Source organism: Ostrinia nubilalis, chromosome 1 (assembly GCF_963855985.1).
Source record: "Ostrinia nubilalis chromosome 1, ilOstNubi1.1, whole genome shotgun sequence".
Lineage (NCBI taxonomy): Eukaryota > Metazoa > Arthropoda > Insecta > Lepidoptera > Crambidae > Ostrinia > Ostrinia nubilalis.
Window position 1 is genome coordinate 14,321,400 of NC_087088.1, and position 18,403 is coordinate 14,339,802.

General features: G+C 43.7%; 2 protein-coding genes across 3 annotated transcripts in view; one reads left to right on the plus strand and one right to left on the minus strand.

The window, feature by feature from the left end:
* Positions 1–18,403, minus strand: part of LOC135073771 (solute carrier family 12 member 6) — a 419,228-nt gene that overhangs the window by 173,277 nt on the left and 227,548 nt on the right. The window lies entirely within an intron of this gene.
* On the plus strand, positions 207–2,542 carry LOC135073602 (trypsin, alkaline C-like). The gene is made up of 4 exons (XM_063967767.1): positions 207–309; positions 644–818; positions 1,508–1,766; positions 2,176–2,542. The coding sequence occupies exons 1-4, from the start codon at positions 264–266 to the stop codon at positions 2,470–2,472; spliced, it is 777 nt and encodes a 258-aa protein (XP_063823837.1). The 5' UTR covers positions 207–263; the 3' UTR covers positions 2,473–2,542.

The following is an 18,403-nucleotide window of genomic DNA, read 5'->3' on the forward strand; positions in this document are numbered from 1 at the left end:
GCCGCGTATCCACTAGAGGCAGCCTCGGGCCGAAAAAATCCTTACGAGACAAATAACGCCTCGTATCGATGAACGCCTCGTATCGATGTGTTTGCTTTAAAGTGGTGACGTTAAAATTTGACGAATTGCCTAAATTAATTTATCAATATGCTAATATCAACGCTGATTAATATTGATATCTGTGATCTAATACTCCTAACAAATTTCATATAAATAAGCATGCTAGAACAACACAGTTCATAGTGTTCACCGATAACAACAAAATGCACGCTTTAGTGGTCTTACTAATGGGGCTAGCTGCTGTGTCAGGTAATTTATTGTCATACCCAGTTACACGTGTAATCTGCTCACAACTACTAGTGGCGTAGCAAGTCTCAAACTAAGGATACAGGAGGCCTTTTCATCTACAGAAAAGGTCATTAATACCGCCCTAGAGGTCCATGTAGCCCGGCGGTCACGTATCATTGATACGGCTGATACAGGGGTCGTTACGCCCTGCAACATACACAGCCTTAGATGACAATGCAGTCAGTCATAATAATTTTATTGCATCACGTTGGTACATTTCATCATGCCACTTATTTCAAGTTTGCGGCTGGCAATATTGCTGCTTAATTTAATAATTATAATTACTTCTTTTCAGCTGATGCACCCGCCCCAGTCATACAAAGAATCGTCGGTGGGTCTCTGACTACTATCAACCAGTACCCGGAGATGGCAGCTCTGTTGTTCTCCAGTTCTGGCGTTGGCCACCAACAGGCGTGCGGCGGCACTATCCTCAACAACCGTGCCATCCTCACTGCTGCGCACTGCACCATGTGAGTTGTTCTTTATGTTTACTTTGAAATTGCAATATTACACTGCAGTTTTAAATTGCGATTTTCTTGGAAACATAGTAGTAAATATTATTCAAAAATTAATTGAAATATAAATACAACATAATACATTAGTACTACCGGAACCGGTCTTGCGCTGCCTGATGTGCGTTCCCTTCGAGAGGCCACTGTGGAAAACGAAGGTTTCGTATACATAAATATTTAGCAGAACCTCTAAAACAAATGTAGCCAGAATGATAAATTTGTAGGTGTTGTAAGTGGCCTCTCGAAGGGAACGCACATCGCTGCCTGCATGCCAGGTATTTCTCGTGACTTTCATCATATCGTCGGTCCATCAGTAGGAGGCCTGCCCACACTATGTCTTTCAGTCCGTAGTCACTGCTCGGGAACTTTTCTGCCCCAACGAATATCAGCTCTACAAGCTATGCGCCCTGCCCATTGTCACTTGAATAGAGCAATTGAGAATGTTACTAGGTATGCAAAATTACTTGAAACCTTTGTTACAGTTTAGCTTTTACATATACAAATGCGTGGTGAGTAGAGCAATTCTGCGGGCTATGTCGGTTACTTTGGTTTTCTTGCGTAGGTTATATTAGACCCCATGATCTTTTTAGTAGCAGGAAAAAGTACACGTTCTAAATATAAATAAATTGGAAATGTTTTTTTTTCAGCGGACACACAATTGCCAGTTGGCGCGCTCGAGTAGGATCCAACTTTGCAAGCCGCGATGGAACTGTAATTAACACTGCACAAATCATCAACCACCCGAGCTACATCCCCTGGACTCATGACAATGATATTGCTGTTCTCCGCATGGCGTCCACCATTCCCATCGGTTCAAATACTGTTCAGGCTGGCAGAATCGCTGGTGCCAACTACAACCTTGCTGATAGCCAAGTAGTCTGGGCCGCTGGATGGGGTAGGACTAGTGTAAGTATAGTTGGTCGCATCTTACCGTACATACTTCCCTTCTACCCTATCATCCAGGACATTAACTATTACAAACATAAACCTGATTCTTGGGTACAGCTTTTTTTCTTTTCTTCTTAATTTATTATTTAATTCAATTGGATTCATTTTAAACTAGCTTTCCGCCCGCGGCTTCGCCCGCGTGGTATTTTGTCTGTCACAGAAAATCTTTATTTCGCGCGTTCCTGTTTCAAATACCGGGATAAAAGCTGTCCTATGTCCTTTCTCGGGACTCAAACTATCTCTATGCCAAATTTCGTCAAAATCGGTCCAGTGGTTTAGGCGTGAAAGCAAGACAGACAGACAGACAGAGTTACTTTCGCATAATATTAGTATAGAAGTATACGTAATATCAATTTTCCAATTACAGGTAAATGGACAGTTCTCTGAGCAGTTACGCCACGTGCAGATCTGGTCTATCAACCAGGCCATTTGCAGACAGCGCTATGCTACTGTAGGCCGCTCCATCACTGACAACATGCTGTGCTCCGGCTGGCTGGACGTGGGAGGTCGCGACCAGTGCACCGGCGACTCCGGTGGTCCTCTCTACCACAACGGAGTGGTCGTCGGTGTCTGCTCCTGGGGCCTTGGCTGTGCCGATCCGTTCTACCCTGGTGTCAACGCCCGTGTATCTCGATTCACTAACTGGATCACACAAAATGCTTAATATGGTTTTACACAAACTCCTGTCTGACTTAATGCTATGAAATAAAAGGTTGTATGGAAAATATAAATAATTGTGTTATTACTTTTGAGTTGGTAGGTACATAATGTAATAAGTTAGAAACATTATGAAAAAACATTATGCTCTAGAACGTTTTATGAATGTGTAACTTTAGTAATCTGATGTGGAACTAACAGTAATTGGTAACAAAACTTGAACGATGTTTGGACGAAGTACTTAGACTCTAAGGACTCTTATGCCCGTTTTCACTATCAATCCCTTATTTTTAAGTGACCCCTACAGTAATTTAAAACAGGAATTTTGTTTTCATAGGGGTCACTTAAAAATTATGTATTGATGGTGAAAACGAGCATAAGACTAAGGAGGACACTAAGGCTTAGAGTGTTTCAATCACATTGGAATCATATCAAACATGGTATATACTGACAGTCAAAGCGCTCAGAGAACAGCCTCAGGATACTGTTCAAAAGTCCTACTGTTCTTATAGCAACTAATCGAACATTATCAGCACTGGCGCTGACTCTAGGGTTGTAGTGTCCTGAAGGCTGACAGCATTGTTTTAATGAAACTCAAACTCGGTTTTCAAAAGCGGCTGTTTTAAAATATTTTAAAACACAAGTAAAATTTGACGAAATAACGGAACAGGTTTTGGTTGATGGGTAAGTACCTACTTGTTGGAAAACGTGCAAAAAATAAAACCACATTGTGTAGACACTTTCCGAATTTAAGTATCAAACTCACATCACAACAAATTCTTAATCAAAATATACCCAGGGCTTTAATTTGACATAATTAGAGGTTAGGTTATTATTATTAAAAGTTATCAATGATTTATTTTTCTGAAATGAATTGTCTCAGGTGAAAATTTTCTTTTAAAATGTTGCAAACTTTTCCAGAAACGAAGTATTATATATTGAAATTATAAAATATTGAGATGCGACTCTTAACGCTAAAAATTAAATAACTAAACCAAGAATCATCGAGATTAGTTAACAAGAGTATTGAGAATATCGACGCGTAAATTGGGAAAATCAACATAACGATTTTGAGGACTCTGACAGCAAAAACTATACACCTGTAAGTGTACATAGGTACCATTACAAACACTAAAAAACAATGTTTAGGATTTGTGTTTTAGCGGTACATATAAAATATCAAAATAAATGCAAGCACTTATCGTCACTGATGCATTTTATAATTAATATTAATAATTAAATCATAATCATAATGTTTTTGGTAAAATTAAAAAATGACATAATGGCGTGAAATAATAAATACATGGTTTAATTTTTTGATCGCACACGCATTATTTACATGTTCAACATATCTCGACGAAAGTCATAGATATACTAGTATTAAAATACGAGTATGTTACAATATTACAACATCATTTTGTTTGACAAGTCCGCTCGTCTTGGTCGGCCGCAGTAGTGTAACTAACTTTGGATGTTCTAAAAAATCTATGCCACGAATCCCTAGTTTTGCTCCAGTCTACTCTTACGCCCGTATTCACAAACATTACTATGAGGTCTCATAGTGCGCGTGGACGCACAGGGTGACACACGAACCAATCACAGAGCTCTATTCAACGCTGTGCGTTCGATTTGCTGACTTAAGCAAGCATTGTTTGTGAATACGGGCGTTACTTATTTTTCTGAAGTCAGACTGATGAACTTATTGCAGCTTGCAACAAGGACTCATGCATCATCATGTGTTTGTGTAGGTACTTAAATTTCATCATCTATAAAACCCCCATTGTGCACCCAGTTTCCCCCAAAATTACTTGTCAAGCCCGGTTCAAAGGAGACTGGGCGAAATTGGTCCAATGTTACCTATGGTATCACTGTTACTGCTTGATATATTATAAACTTTTCTTTGTAGTGCAGTATTTGTATTTTGTGAAATCGTATCTCCAGGGAATTTCCCATAAAATGAGTAATCACATGACGTGTTAAAACAATAAACAACAAAAATTGTTTCTCGATGAAAAATATAATCTAGGCACGATTTCTATTTTGTGCGATTTTTTTTAACTTTGATATTTAAATACAGTTTTTGTAACCAGATCACTAACGACACTTGTTACCAAGTAGGTATGTGTGGGACAACTCTTGCAACTGAATTTAAGACCAGTTTTCCTCCAACCGATTGAGCTGAAATTTGGTATACTTATGTAAGTACGATGACAATGCAATGTTATGGTACCATTGAGCTGGTCTGATGATGGAGTCATGAGGTGGCCATAGGAACTCCTAAATGAAATGGCGGCATCGCATCGAATTTGGGTTCGTTGGATTTGTTTCGAACACTTTAGTACTAGATGATGTCCAGGGTCCTGATGATGGAGTCAGGAGGTGGCCATAGGAATTCCTAAACGAAACGGTGGAAACTTATCGAGTTTGGGTTTGCTGGATTTGTCTTTTCGAGCACTTTGGTGCTAAATTGTATTGTAATTGAACCAAGGCTCTGAGATTGAGATACTACTAAAAAGTGTAAAATAAAATTATAATAATTAGCGTGTCGTGCCACGCGCAGTGTAGGGTTCCGTAGTGGTCCGTCGTTACCACAGTATATTTCAGAAGCAAGCAATGAGGGCTATCGTTTTAGCGCTCACCAGTTAGCGCCACTGTAGAGTAAGGTCCTGTCACTTGCTAGTAGCGAAGACAGTGGCACCAACTTGTGAGCGCTAAAGGCATAGGAGGACTATCGCATTTGCACTCATCAAGATGGCGCCACTGTAGAGTAAGGTCCTGTCAATCGCCAGGGGGCCAACTGTTAAGTATAAAAACGATAGCCCTCATTACTTCATCTACAGTCACTTTTCATATTTTCTTCTAAGGAATTTTCACTAGTTAAGAAATTTTGTAATACACGAGTTAAAGGACTATTACTCTCAAACTAATTGATGTATCTTAACTGCTATGGTTTTCCTTGAAAGTTCATGAATAGCAGTATTATCACGAATTTTTCCAGATTTTTCAAGCCAACAGTTTCGTTTTTAGAGAGAGGGGGGGGGGGGGGGGACGGGAAAATTGGCACTTTAAACTTAAATAATTTGCAAACAGATCCCTAAAAAAAAAAAGTCTTAGGAACCCCTAAGGCATTTTTAAAGACCAATATAACGATACCCCACACGATGGGGTCGAAGATGAAAAAAAAATTCATCCCCACTTTATAAGGGAGAGTCCGCTAATTTGGACCAGTTTTTTTCAATCCCATTTTACACATAGTTTTCTTTTGTTTTTGCTAATGTCCATGGTATATATAATAAAAGATACATTATTCAACTTACTATTTCATAAGTATTAATTAACATGATTGTTGTATATTTAGCACAAATCCACAAAGTACGAGTTCAGAGCTTCGGTCCAATTTAGCCAACCGGTTCGATAATTTGTACCACAGGGTTACTAAATTGGACTTCAATAAATTTCAAGCCTTTAAAAAAACTATGGCAAAATATTATACGATACATTCTTAACAAATTAGGAAACGAAGAGGAACAGTAGTTAATTACATAGACAATCGATATTGTTTTACACGTTATCACGATTTTGAGTACAAGTTTTGTAATTCCAATTATCGTAACGCACACTTGTACCTAATCTACTTTGCCAGTCTTTTGCTTTCATTTATTGTTAGTCAAACATAACTACGCTATTATAACTTCAAAATATGATTTACTAAAAAAAAATTCAAAATCCTTTGGTAAAGTTCCATACAACTTGATGTGGTACAATTTAGCCGACTAGGTGATAGTGCTTTTAAAAAATCGGTAAAAAATAAAGCTTAAAAATACCGAAAAATTGTGCCGGACGGTATGGGGTAGCAACCCTGTGCGGACCCTGAATACCGTACGCCGACACGGCGCGATGCGGGGTGCAGCGCGAGCGGGAGAGCGAGACGAAGGGGGCGGGGAGCGCAGAAATAATAACTCGGTTGTGGTTGAGACTGTGACCGGTTCCTCGGAGCAGTGGCGAGAGCTTGGTGTTGTAGCTTGTTGAGGAGAAAACGCGGAACTGACTGGGTCCGGATGGCACCCCGATATTTATTTACTTTCATTAGAGTGAGAAAACCTCGTTGCCTCTCGCTCTAATGAAACAGCAAATCTATTGCCCTCTCTCTCTAATTTAGACCCCCCCTGGGCGGCAATACCGTATAGAGAGCCTGTTTTTTATCTATTCGGTGACCTATTTTTTAACTATGACCTTGACCTAATTCTTATCGGATTCTAATTAGCTCTTCCACTATTTTTTGGAATCTATGTTATTTATTTTCAGGTAAACTATCCCTTATCATTAGACAGGTAAATAAAGGTACACAGGTACAGGGTTAATTACAAATAAATCATTTGTACAAAAATTAGGGCTCATTTGGCCACACTATTTTAAATTAATTGCCTTTATGGCTAATTAAGATTATCACCAATTAAAAGTAAATAACTATAAAGATCTACACATAATTATCTATCTAATTTACATATTATAAATATGACTCGACATACATAACTATGCGAAATTATAGGTTTAATCGATATACATAAAACAAAGGGCTATCAAATTATACATTTCTATGTTTTTTCTAAAATAAACTATGATTTATACATCTCCAACGTCCCACATACGCCTATTAATCAGTAATTAAGGACTCGACACATTACTAATTGAGAACCAACTAAGAGAAAGTGGACTGTATTACGAAGTTAAACTATTTACTGTCAAACTATATAAACGAAATAAAAACGATACAAAATTGAAACAAAACGAAAACTATTTACAACTATTTAAATTTCTATTCGGGGCCGTCCGTCGTGCACATTCTCCCGCCGTGTAGCGCTGGTTGACTCGGCGCTACACCTCACTCGGTGTCACGACGGTCGATGTGGGCAGCACGACGAGCTTCTTGGTGGGGCGGCGCAGGACTCCGGTGCGGGTGGCGACGTCGGCGGCGCGCACGATGCCATCGCGCCCAGGGTAGACTTGGACGACGCGCCCCCGGGGCCACACGTTGCGTGGCAGGTTGGAGTCGGCGATGAGCACGAGGTCGCCGATGTTGAGCGGTGCTCCGCTCCCGTGCGGCTCCCGCCGGTGTTGGAGCTCCGGCAGGTACTCTCGGACCCAGCGGTCCCAGAACTCGTCGGCTAGCCGCTGAGCTCGCCTCCAGTGGTGGCGGCTGGCGACGTCTGCTTCGGTGAACGTCCCCGGCTGTTGGATGCGGCCCGACCCCCCGAGTAGGAAGTGGTTGGGGGTCAAGGCTTCGGCGTCGTCGGGGTCCACTGACACGTGGGTCAGTGGTCTGCTGTTGACTGTGTATTCTGCCTCGCAAAGCAGAGTGGCGAGCGTCTCTTCGTGGGGGTGACGCTCGCGCAGGACGGTACTGAGGGCGTCCTTGACGGACCGGACGAGGCGTTCCCACGCCCCGCCCATGATGTAATTTCTGGTGCGTCCATGCCACGTAAAGTTTGGTGTACTGGTGGTTTCCATCCAGCACAATCGGATGCTTCTGTTCTTCAGCGATGTTTTCTGCGGCCGTGATTCTTGATTTCAGCTTAATCACCGGCTCGCACGGATCGAAGGCCAGCGCGAGTGAGCGCAGCCGGCTGTCATTGGACACTGCTTCTGTCTTCTTTAAAGCTTCTAATTCGGCGCCGAACGCTTCCTGCTGCACGGCGCGCACCCACAGCTCCTCCGCCCACACGATGTGCTCGGCGGCCAACGGCGGTATGACGTCTTCTGTAAGGACGGCTCGGCGCGGCGTGGGCGGCGCGGTCGGCTTGGCGACACGGCGCCACGTCGGGTCGGCTTCGGTGTTTCGAGTTGTCCGCTTGTAACTGTTGACGTTGGCGCTCTGCGGGCGCGCCCGGCGCAGCGGGGCACGGAAGCGGTGTATCGCCTGGAGGACTCTCGCCGTGGCGCGTATCAGGCGCAGCCACGACGAGAATCTGTGTGGTGACGGTAATGCATCGGAGACTCTGGGCTCGACGATGCTTGATGCGACGGAGTGGGTCCTCTCTTCTCCGGTTGGGGCCGCCTGTTCTATTTTCTCGGCCGGCCAGCTGTCAGCAGGCTCATACAGGAACTTCGGTCCCGTGAACCACCGATGATGCTGCGTAAAGTTGACCGGCGCTCCTCTGGTGGCGTCGTCAGCCACATTCTGTTGGGTCGGCACCCACCGCCACTCCTTCGCCTGTGTGTCTTCCTCTATTTCTGCCACTCTGTGTGCGACGAAAGGCTTGAAAGAGCGGGGTCCCGCCCTCAGCCACGCGAGTACGGTTTTCGAGTCGCTCCAAAAGACTCTTCTGTCTGCCTTCAGCTGGTATTCGTCGGCGGTGGTGCGGGCCAGGCGGCAGCCCAGCACGGCGGCCTGCAGCTCGAGCCTTGGGATGGACGTCAGCTTGAGGGGCGCCACGCGCGCCCTGGCGGCGGCAAGCGTCACGTGCACTCTACCGTCTTCGTCTTCAGTGCGCCAGTAGACAGCAGCGGCGTAGGCCTTCTCGCTGGCGTCCACGAAGGTGTGCAGCTCGCGTCGGGTCGCCCGGCTGTAGCCAGGGTGACATCTTGGCAGGTTGACGTCTCGGAGCGCGGCCAGCTGCCGCACCCACTCACTCCAGCCCGTCGACAGCGGCGGCGGCAGGCGGACGTCCCAATCGACGCCTACGCGCCACGCCTCTTGTAGCAGCTGTTTTGCTACGATGGTGATGGGGGAGGCGAGGCCCAGCGGGTCGAACAGTGACATCACTGTCCGCAGAGCCTCCCTCTTCGTCGGAGTTTGCCCGCTGTCGACGTCAGGCACCCGGGCGAAGTTCAGATTAAATCCCAAGGTGTCGCAGGTCGGCCTCCAGGTGAGGCCCAGGACCTTCTCTTCGATGTCTTCAAGTGTGACGTCCCGAGTGGCGGCAGCTTCCGCCCGATGGACTTCTAGTACTTCGGAGCGATTCGAGGCCCACTTGGCCAAATGAAAATTGGCATCCGCGTGCACTGTGCGCACGTCGGTGCTTACTCTAACTGCTTCTTCAACTGTTTCAAAACTCTGGAGATAATCATCCATGTAGTGATGACGCACGATGGCTTCGGCTGCGTCCGGATGGTCGGCCCGATGACGCTCGGCGTTGTGATTCTTGACAAACAACGCCGTGCACGGTGAGCAGGCTGCTCCGAAGATGACCGACTTCATCCGGTACTCTGTGGGCGGTCCCTCCCGCCGGTGTGAGCGCCACAAGAAGCGCAGCGCATCTCTATCTTTCTCGTGAACTTGTATTCGCAGGAACATCTCTTGTATGTCCGCGGCGACGGCGACGGCGTGCTGGCGAAAGCGCATCAGCACCCCCGGCAGCGACTGCAGGAGGTCCGGACCCGACAGCAGGTGGTCGTTCAGGCACGTACCCTTCGTGCGAGCGGCGGCGTCGAAGACTGGCCTCACCTTCCCGGGCTTGGCTGGATGGAGCACCGGGAAGTGAGGCAGGTACCAGATGCGCCCGGTGGTCGATGGTGCGGTGGCGGCTTCCTCTGCGTATCCTTTTTCTATCAGCTGTGTCATCTGCCGCTCGTACGCCGCCCTGAGCTCCGGCTGCTTGTCCAGCTTGCGCTCTGTGCTGTGTAGGCGCGTCAAGGCCTGGTCGTAATTGTTGGGCAGCTCGGGGTGGTCGGTGGCCCAAAGTAGGCCCGTTTCGTAGCCCGCTGTCGGCAGCTTGATGGTTTCACTCTCCAGGATGCGAAGCGCCCGCTCTTCGGGGTCGGCGCGCGTTTTCTTGGGCGTCACGCCCAACGATTCGATTGCGAAATGCTTCTTGATCATTTCTTCTATTCTATTGTCGCTCTCTTCATTGAGCCTGTATACGTGGTGGACTGTGTGCCCCAGGCTCCGGCTGCTTGAGCCGTGGAGCACCCACCCCAGGGGTGTGCGGGACGCCACCGGTTCTGTTGTGGCGCCACGTCGTACCTCGTTGGCCAGTAGGAGTTCCCAATTGTCCTGCCCGATCAGGATAGTGGGCCGCGCCTCCGCATACCGCACTCGCGTTTCGATATCTTGAAGATGTTGATATTTTGACAAGTCTCGGTCAATGTGCTGGGCCGCCAATCGTAAGTTCTTGATAGTGCGGCCTCGCAGGGAGTGCTCTTCGTCCTGCCCTCGTAGCACAAGTTTCACTCGTCGCGAGTCGGTACGCGTGACTCGGGCCCCCGCTATAGCTTCTATGCTCAATGGGTCTATGGGTCCTGTAGCGCCCGCGCGCTTAGCCAGGTCTTCGTCTATGAGTGTGACTGTCGAGCCGTCGTCTAAGAGTGCGAATGTGTCTATATTGGCCTTGGGGCCCACCACTGTCACTGGTAGAATTTTGAGGAAACTTACGGTTGACTTTCCAGATGAGTTTGCTGCTGTCACTGTTTCACTCCGGTTGGCTGGCACTTCGGGTCTCTTGAAGTGCAGTAATGGGTGGTGGGTCCTCTCACAGCCGTCCTCTCCACACTGACGGTCTTCACACTTATGCCCCCCTCTCCTGGGGTTCAGGCAACGGAAACATAGTCGATCCGCTTTCGCTATGCTCCATCGTTCACTGTTGTTCGCACGCACAAATTTTCTACACTTGTCGGCGCTATGGTTCGGTAAACTGCACACTGGACACTTTTCGCTTCTGTTGTCGCACTTTTCGCTGTCACTCCGACTGTTGTAGGCGCGCTGCGGCCGGTTGCGTGGCGCCGCGCGCTGCTGCTGCTCCTCGGCGCCGCCGACGAGCTCGGGGTCTGCGTACTTCCCGCACGCCTCCGCCTCCCTGGTCACGAAGCGGTGAAGGCGCACGAGGTCCGGCTCCTCTGGCGGCTGGTCCCGGCTGAAGTCGAACCACCGGTACCGCAGCGACGGCGTCAGCTTCTCTGTCACTTGCTTGACCACTTCCGGATTGTACATGTACTGCGGCTGCTGGAGTGCGCGGAGTGTAGCGACGCTGTTTTTTATTCGACTCGCGAACTGTATTATGTCCCGCGGCGCATCTGTAGGCTTCTGTACGTTGCGAAGTCGTTCGATCTCGGCGAGCGCAATCGTCTCTGGTCTGCCGAATCTTGTCTCGAGTTCGCCGATTATTTCCGCCGGGCTAGTGTTTACTATGAGTAAACTGCTAACCGCTTCCTTGGCTTTTCCTTTCAAAGCCCGTCGCAGGCGGGCTGTATTCTCGATTTCTGTGAAGTATCTCTCTGTTTCTTGATAGCCCGCTCTGAAGGCGAGCCAGTCGAGATGCGAGCCCCCGAAGGGCATCAGTTCTCCGATGAATCGCGGCGTGGCCCCATGTGGGCGCGCGGCCTGCGCGATGGCGGCCGCCAGCTCGTTAAGGTCGAATTGTCCCTCGGACCGATGATACCCCGTTGCTGCTGGCGGCGGCTTCGATGACGACGATTGCTTCAACTGTACGCTGTGCGGCGGCGCCACGCCCGATAGCGGCGCGGCGAGCTGCTGTGCGATCGATACGCCGGTCGGCAGCGCGTGTGGCGCGCCGGGTGGCGGCGGTGGTGCGTGTGACACGCCGGGCGGCGGTGCATGTGGCACGCCGGGCGGCGGTGCTACGCCTGTAGACTGTTGCGGTGCACTGAGCGGCGCGGCGGGCGGTGGCGGCGGCACTGTATTCAGCCACTCGGCCACTCGCGCCTGGCCCAGCGATTCACCCGATGCGACCGACTCGCCGTCCTGGCTGTCCTCCTCCAGGACGGCAAGCCTGGCCTCTTCCAGCTCCAGCTTGAGTCTGGCTATCTTCTGTTTGGCGCGCGCGATCCTTCGCGCACGGTCGGATTTCGTCGACGACGCTCTTGCTGCGTCGTCGTGCTGCTGTTGCGACGACGGTGCTGGCGGTGGTGGTGGCGCCTCCGACGGGGAGCCGGGCGGCTCGATATGCCGCACCGGTTCCGGCGCTGACGGCCTCGGGGCCGCCACTGACTGTGACGCGGTCGCGGGAGCGCTCTCCTCAGGGCGCTCCTGTGCCTCGATCGGCTCCGCGGGTCTGCCTCTACTCCGAGTCACCGGCATTTTGCTACGCTCCCCTTGCTTCCGGTTATGAAGCCGATGAAATTTCCCACTCGCTTTTGCTGCCGAAGTGTCCGATCCGGCTCCGAATGGACCAATGTGCCGGACGGTATGGGGTAGCAACCCTGTGCGGACCCTGAATACCGTACGCCGACACGGCGCGATGCGGGGTGCAGCGCGAGCGGGAGAGCGAGACGAAGGGGGCGGGGAGCGCAGAAATAATAACTCGGTTGTGGTTGAGACTGTGACCGGTTCCTCGGAGCAGTGGCGAGAGCTTGGTGTTGTAGCTTGTTGAGGAGAAAACGCGGAACTGACTGGGTCCGGATGGCACCCCGATATTTATTTACTTTCATTAGAGTGAGAAAACCTCGTTGCCTCTCGCTCTAATGAAACAGCAAATCTATTGCCCTCTCTCTCTAATTTAGACCCCCCCTGGGCGGCAATACCGTATAGAGAGCCTGTTTTTTATCTATTCGGTGACCTATTTTTTAACTATGACCTTGACCTAATTCTTATCGGATTCTAATTAGCTCTTCCACTATTCTTTGGAATCTATGTTATTTATTTTCAGGTAAACTATCCCTTATCATTAGACAGGTAAATAAAGGTACACAGGTACAGGGTTAATTACAAATAAATCATTTGTACAAAAATTAGGGCTCATTTGGCCACACTATTTTAAATTAATTGCCTTTATGGCTAATTAAGATTATCACCAATTAAAAGTAAATAACTATAAAGATCTACACATAATTATCTATCTAATTTACATATTATAAATATGACTCGACATACATAACTATGCGAAATTATAGGTTTAATCGATATACATAAAACAAAGGGCTATCAAATTATACATTTCTATGTTTTTTCTAAAATAAACTATGATTTATACATCTCCAACGTCCCACATACGCCTATTAATCAGTAATTAAGGACTCGACACATTACTAATTGAGAACCAACTAAGAGAAAGTGGACTGTATTACGAAGTTAAACTATTTACTGTCAAACTATATAAACGAAATAAAAACGATACAAAATTGAAACAAAACGAAAACTATTTACAACTATTTAAATTTCTATTCGGGGCCGTCCGTCGTGCACAAAAATGTTTCAAATAATTGTAATCCACACTAATTTACGCTTCTAAATAATATATTAGAAACACCCTGTGATTAAATTTAACAAAATTACAATCTAAACATGTATTGTCAAAAGTTACTTGAAAACAATGAAAAAATACTTTTCAAAATAAAACACACGTGTTTGTTGTCACGGCAAAAACCACATGGCCGATATTAATTGATTTTAGTTGTGTATCGATGAGTGTTGCAATTACAGACATTCAATAAATACTTTACGAAATATGAGGGTGGTACAATTTACCCGGCGGTACAATATACCGAACTCTCCCCTATGTAGGGGAGCTTATTTTTTTTTTCAAAATTTTATTCTACTGTTTTGTCGGCGTGATTAATATACATATCTCTACAAAATTACAGCTCCTTAGTGCCAATAGTTTCCAAGCAAAACCTCGGGCAGACAGACAGACAGACATGTCGAAACTATAAGGGTTCCTTGTCAGGACTACGGAACCCTGAAAAAGAGGAATAAATTCCATGCGCGATACAAGCTTTCGAAATTATTTGAACCTTGCATACAATTATTTTTTTCGTTTTATTATCATGTGTTAACGGATTAACGATTAACGTTAACTTGCGTTAAATCTTGTGAAATGTAACGTTTTAACGTTTAACGAAGTTAATTTTTTTATTAACGGTTTAACGATTAACGAAGTTAACTATTTGATTAACGGTGCCCAGCTATGTTGCTATCAATAACCGCTTTTAACAATACGACGACAAAAATTTAGCAAATCCATCGAAGAAAACTCTGAGGATAATTATTCACATTGACACTATCTTTATCGACTCTATCTTCGTCAGTCTGATCACCATTAGCGGCCATCTGATAAGAAAGCAGTAAAAAAATACCAAAATCGCTTTGTTTGCTGAAATTATCAAATTTTTCAAGAGTTGTGGCAATTAGTGAAGCATCAAAAGCCTAAAAAATTAAAAATAATACAAAATAAATTATAATTTCTCGCATGATTTTGCTTATGCATAGACCTACTGTACCTTATAGGGTACACCTATTTTAGACTAGAAAAAATGGTATAAAAATAATCTCAATAATATTTTTTTTGTAGTCATGATATCTATTGTTAATCTGTTTTTGAAATAAAATTGATAAATAATATAATTTACCATGAATAATAAAAAATATGCCTTCTTGAATACATTGTAAATATTTTTTTTGTTTTCTGTCGAGGAATTTCAAAAATATTTCCGAAACCACCTGTTAAAACGTATTTTTTAATATGTTTATGTAAAATAATCACTTTAAGCTTACTGTTACAATCATTTTTACAAAATAACAACAGTTTGGTACTTCAAAATATTTTCAACTAGCTTTCCGCCCGCGGCTTCGCCCGCGTGGAATTTTGTCTGTCACAGAAAAACTTTATCGCGCGCGTCCCTGTTTCAAAAACCGGGATAAAAACTATCCTATGTTCTTTCCCGGGACTCAAACTATCTCTATGCCAAATTTCATCAAAATCGGTTGCGAGGTTTAAGCGGGAAAGCGTAACAGACAGACAGACAGACAGACAGACAGACAGACAGACAGACAGACAGACAGACAGACAGACAGACAGAGTTACTTTCGCATTTATAATATTAGTTGGGATAATATACCGTACCACATAGGGTACGGTAGGTCTAAATGGGTTAATGTTGATTGTATAATTTTCAGAAAACTATTTTCTTTGATTTCGTTTTGAAAATTCAAATTCTAATGATTATTTGCACAATTTTGGGTAAACAAGGTACTCTTCTTTGAAAAATTCCGGATTATAATGGGCAGTACTGTATAGTCCGATAAATTCTATAATCCGACACCGTGGTCCACTGCAAAAGAAAACACAAATATAGACTAAAGGTAAAGGTGTGCATAGACTAGAGATACATTTCACATTACATTACGTTAAATTACACAGCAATACTCTAGATAGTCTATACTCACCTTAGGCTGCTTTGGGGGCTTTTCCTTCCCCACCAGTATCCACCAGATGTGTGAGTTTCTCGCTCGGATCCCTCGAATATCTGCAACTAGCCTGTGCCCGCGCACGACTTCGTACGCGTGAAAATAGTTTGAATAATATGTCCTGTTTGTGCAACATTTTTCTTTCTCCGCACCTATTGGCCGTAGAGAAACAGAAAACTATCAGTAGTTTTCCGACCGCACTGATGTGCGAAATTAAAATATGCAACCGCTTATACGAGTACACCTATTTAAACTCCCAACCCGCGTGGACATGACATAGTAGCATCTGTCCAACGTAAAGAGGTAGCTTGAAAGACAAAAACATTGGTTTCAACAACAAATTCTTTTTGAGTTAAGTGTAATAATGTATATTGCGAAAACAGATACCCATCAAAAACAATACTTGTCAAAAAAACCAAGTCTCGCAACTCAGTTGTTCTACGGTAAAAAGTTGTGAGATCCATGTAATACCAAGTCCAGGCCAGGAAATCTTTAACGTTTTACATAAATTATTGACTTGGCCATCGCACTAAATAATTTAATTTACACGTGTTTTCATGCGATGGCCAAGTCAATATATTTATGTAAAACGTTAAAGATTTCCTGGCCTGGACTTGGTATTACATATTATGGATCTCACAACTTTTTACCGTAGAACAACTGAGTTGCGAGACTTGGTTTTTTTGACAAGTATTGTTTTTGATGGGATCTCATTTCTTTTTGTATTTTGTAGACAGCAGTTATGTATCTAGAAAACTGGAACGAAATTGAAAAATTTTACTCGACTTGGCGGTTGCGCTACCGTGCCCCCAAATATTTTAGTTTTTCCTTGATTCATACACCGAACACTACTTATATTCCAAATTTGAAGCTTCTAGGTCTGCTAGAAGTGCCTTAGAGTTTTGATGATCGGTGAGTCAGTCAGTGAGTCAGTGAGTCAGTGAGTGACAAAATTAAGTAACTTTGACCCGTTATAATTCTTAAACTACTGGTTCAAATTGAATGAAATTTTAAATATACCGTGTTTTTACAATGCCTGCATAGCTAATGAAAATTCAGCCTTCTAACGTAAGTGCGCCTATTAACGACCCCCCAAAATTTGTATCCTATTACCGCCCTATTTTTCTTTCTTTCATAAAAGACATAATAACAGGTTCCAGAAAACACGTTACCTAAAAAATATCTAGATATGTTTATTGACTATCAAAAGGATTAAAGTTTGTATTCGTAAATAACCAGTAAACGGAGTTATTTGACATTAAATGGGACGCGCCCGCAACGGACGCACTTTTCATACTGACGCGCTCCCAGCTACTTAAGGTGCACCTTGTTATTAATTAGCGATTTTAACACATTCAAAATTAATATACCAACATGTTTTTGCATAAAAATATTAATTCGTACTTTAGTTTCCTTAATAAACCCTCAATATAGCCCTCTCGCTGTATTTTTGTGGCTTAAATACATTTTTAAATAAGGGCGGTAATAGAAACACTTTTCATAATTTTGTTCCTAATAACGACCCATGGCGTTGTTAGAATTTTGATAAAGTTTTTTGTTTTAGTATTTATATCTTTAATTACGCATTTAACTTCCATTTTGTTGTCTTGATCGATTCATAAGAATATTTCACATAATTAAATCAATTAACGCCATACGTTAATTGTCATAGTTTTGGCATAAAACTGCAATGAACATTAAGGAATATCTCTAATAATGTATGACAATAGATTTTATAAAAACCTGTTAAATTCTAATTAGTACCTATTTGATATAAAATAAACCTAATAAAAATGATACTTCACTGATTACGTCTTCTTTAAAGTAGATATTTTAGCTGGTTACTGTTTTTTTTTACGGTCGCTAATAGAATAAAGTAATATTCATACTTAATTCTATTACCGCCTCATAACTATAACGCCACCTACGAAGACTTATAAGCCTGTATTTTGTATATAACTAACATTTATGACATGACACCAAACCAATCATGCATTATCACAACTACTATGTAACTTTTTCAGATCTTTTGAATAATAAAAAAAAAATTAAAATAATTATACAGACAGTTTCCAATTGTCCATAGTTTAAATTAAAATACACAATTAAAATCAAAAAACATTGGTCAAAAACTAATTTAAAATTATAGTCAAATTAAAAATAACAATAAAATATTAAATGAAAATTAATTTTTATTAAAACTCAAATATAGTTTAAATAATGACCCCCACTACTCACTAGAATACCGGGTTCCGCGTAATCAAGTATAATAGAGGAATTTATTATTCTACTATTTTTGCTTGATTATTTATTTATTTTCGAGAAGCGTGTCTTTTCTCTTTTAAGAATAAAAAAATAATAACTTGAAAAAAAAACAAATAACTAAAACTAAAAGCAAAACAAATTTAACTTGAAAAAATCAAGTGGGTATAGTAGGAATCGAACCCGTGCCTCTTGGAATATATCCAATTGAAGAGCAATATTCTTAGCGGTCGGTAATAGAAACAGAAAAAACGTTAATAGAAACACACCTCGTCTATAGGTCGGTAATAGAAACAACTGCTTTTTCAGATTAAACTGCTATTTATTAATTATTGTGTGATTGAATACTCATTGTTACTACTTGAATTCAAAGATTACTTCATCATTCTTATAAATAAATTAAAATGTCTTTTCTATCACCACGTCTTATATCTAATTTTCTAACGTTTATCCGAAGTCAGCTTAAACTGGCGGTAATAGGCGCATTTACGTTAGTTTTATCCACAACGAAGTTACAGGCGGTCGAAAATGGCCTGAA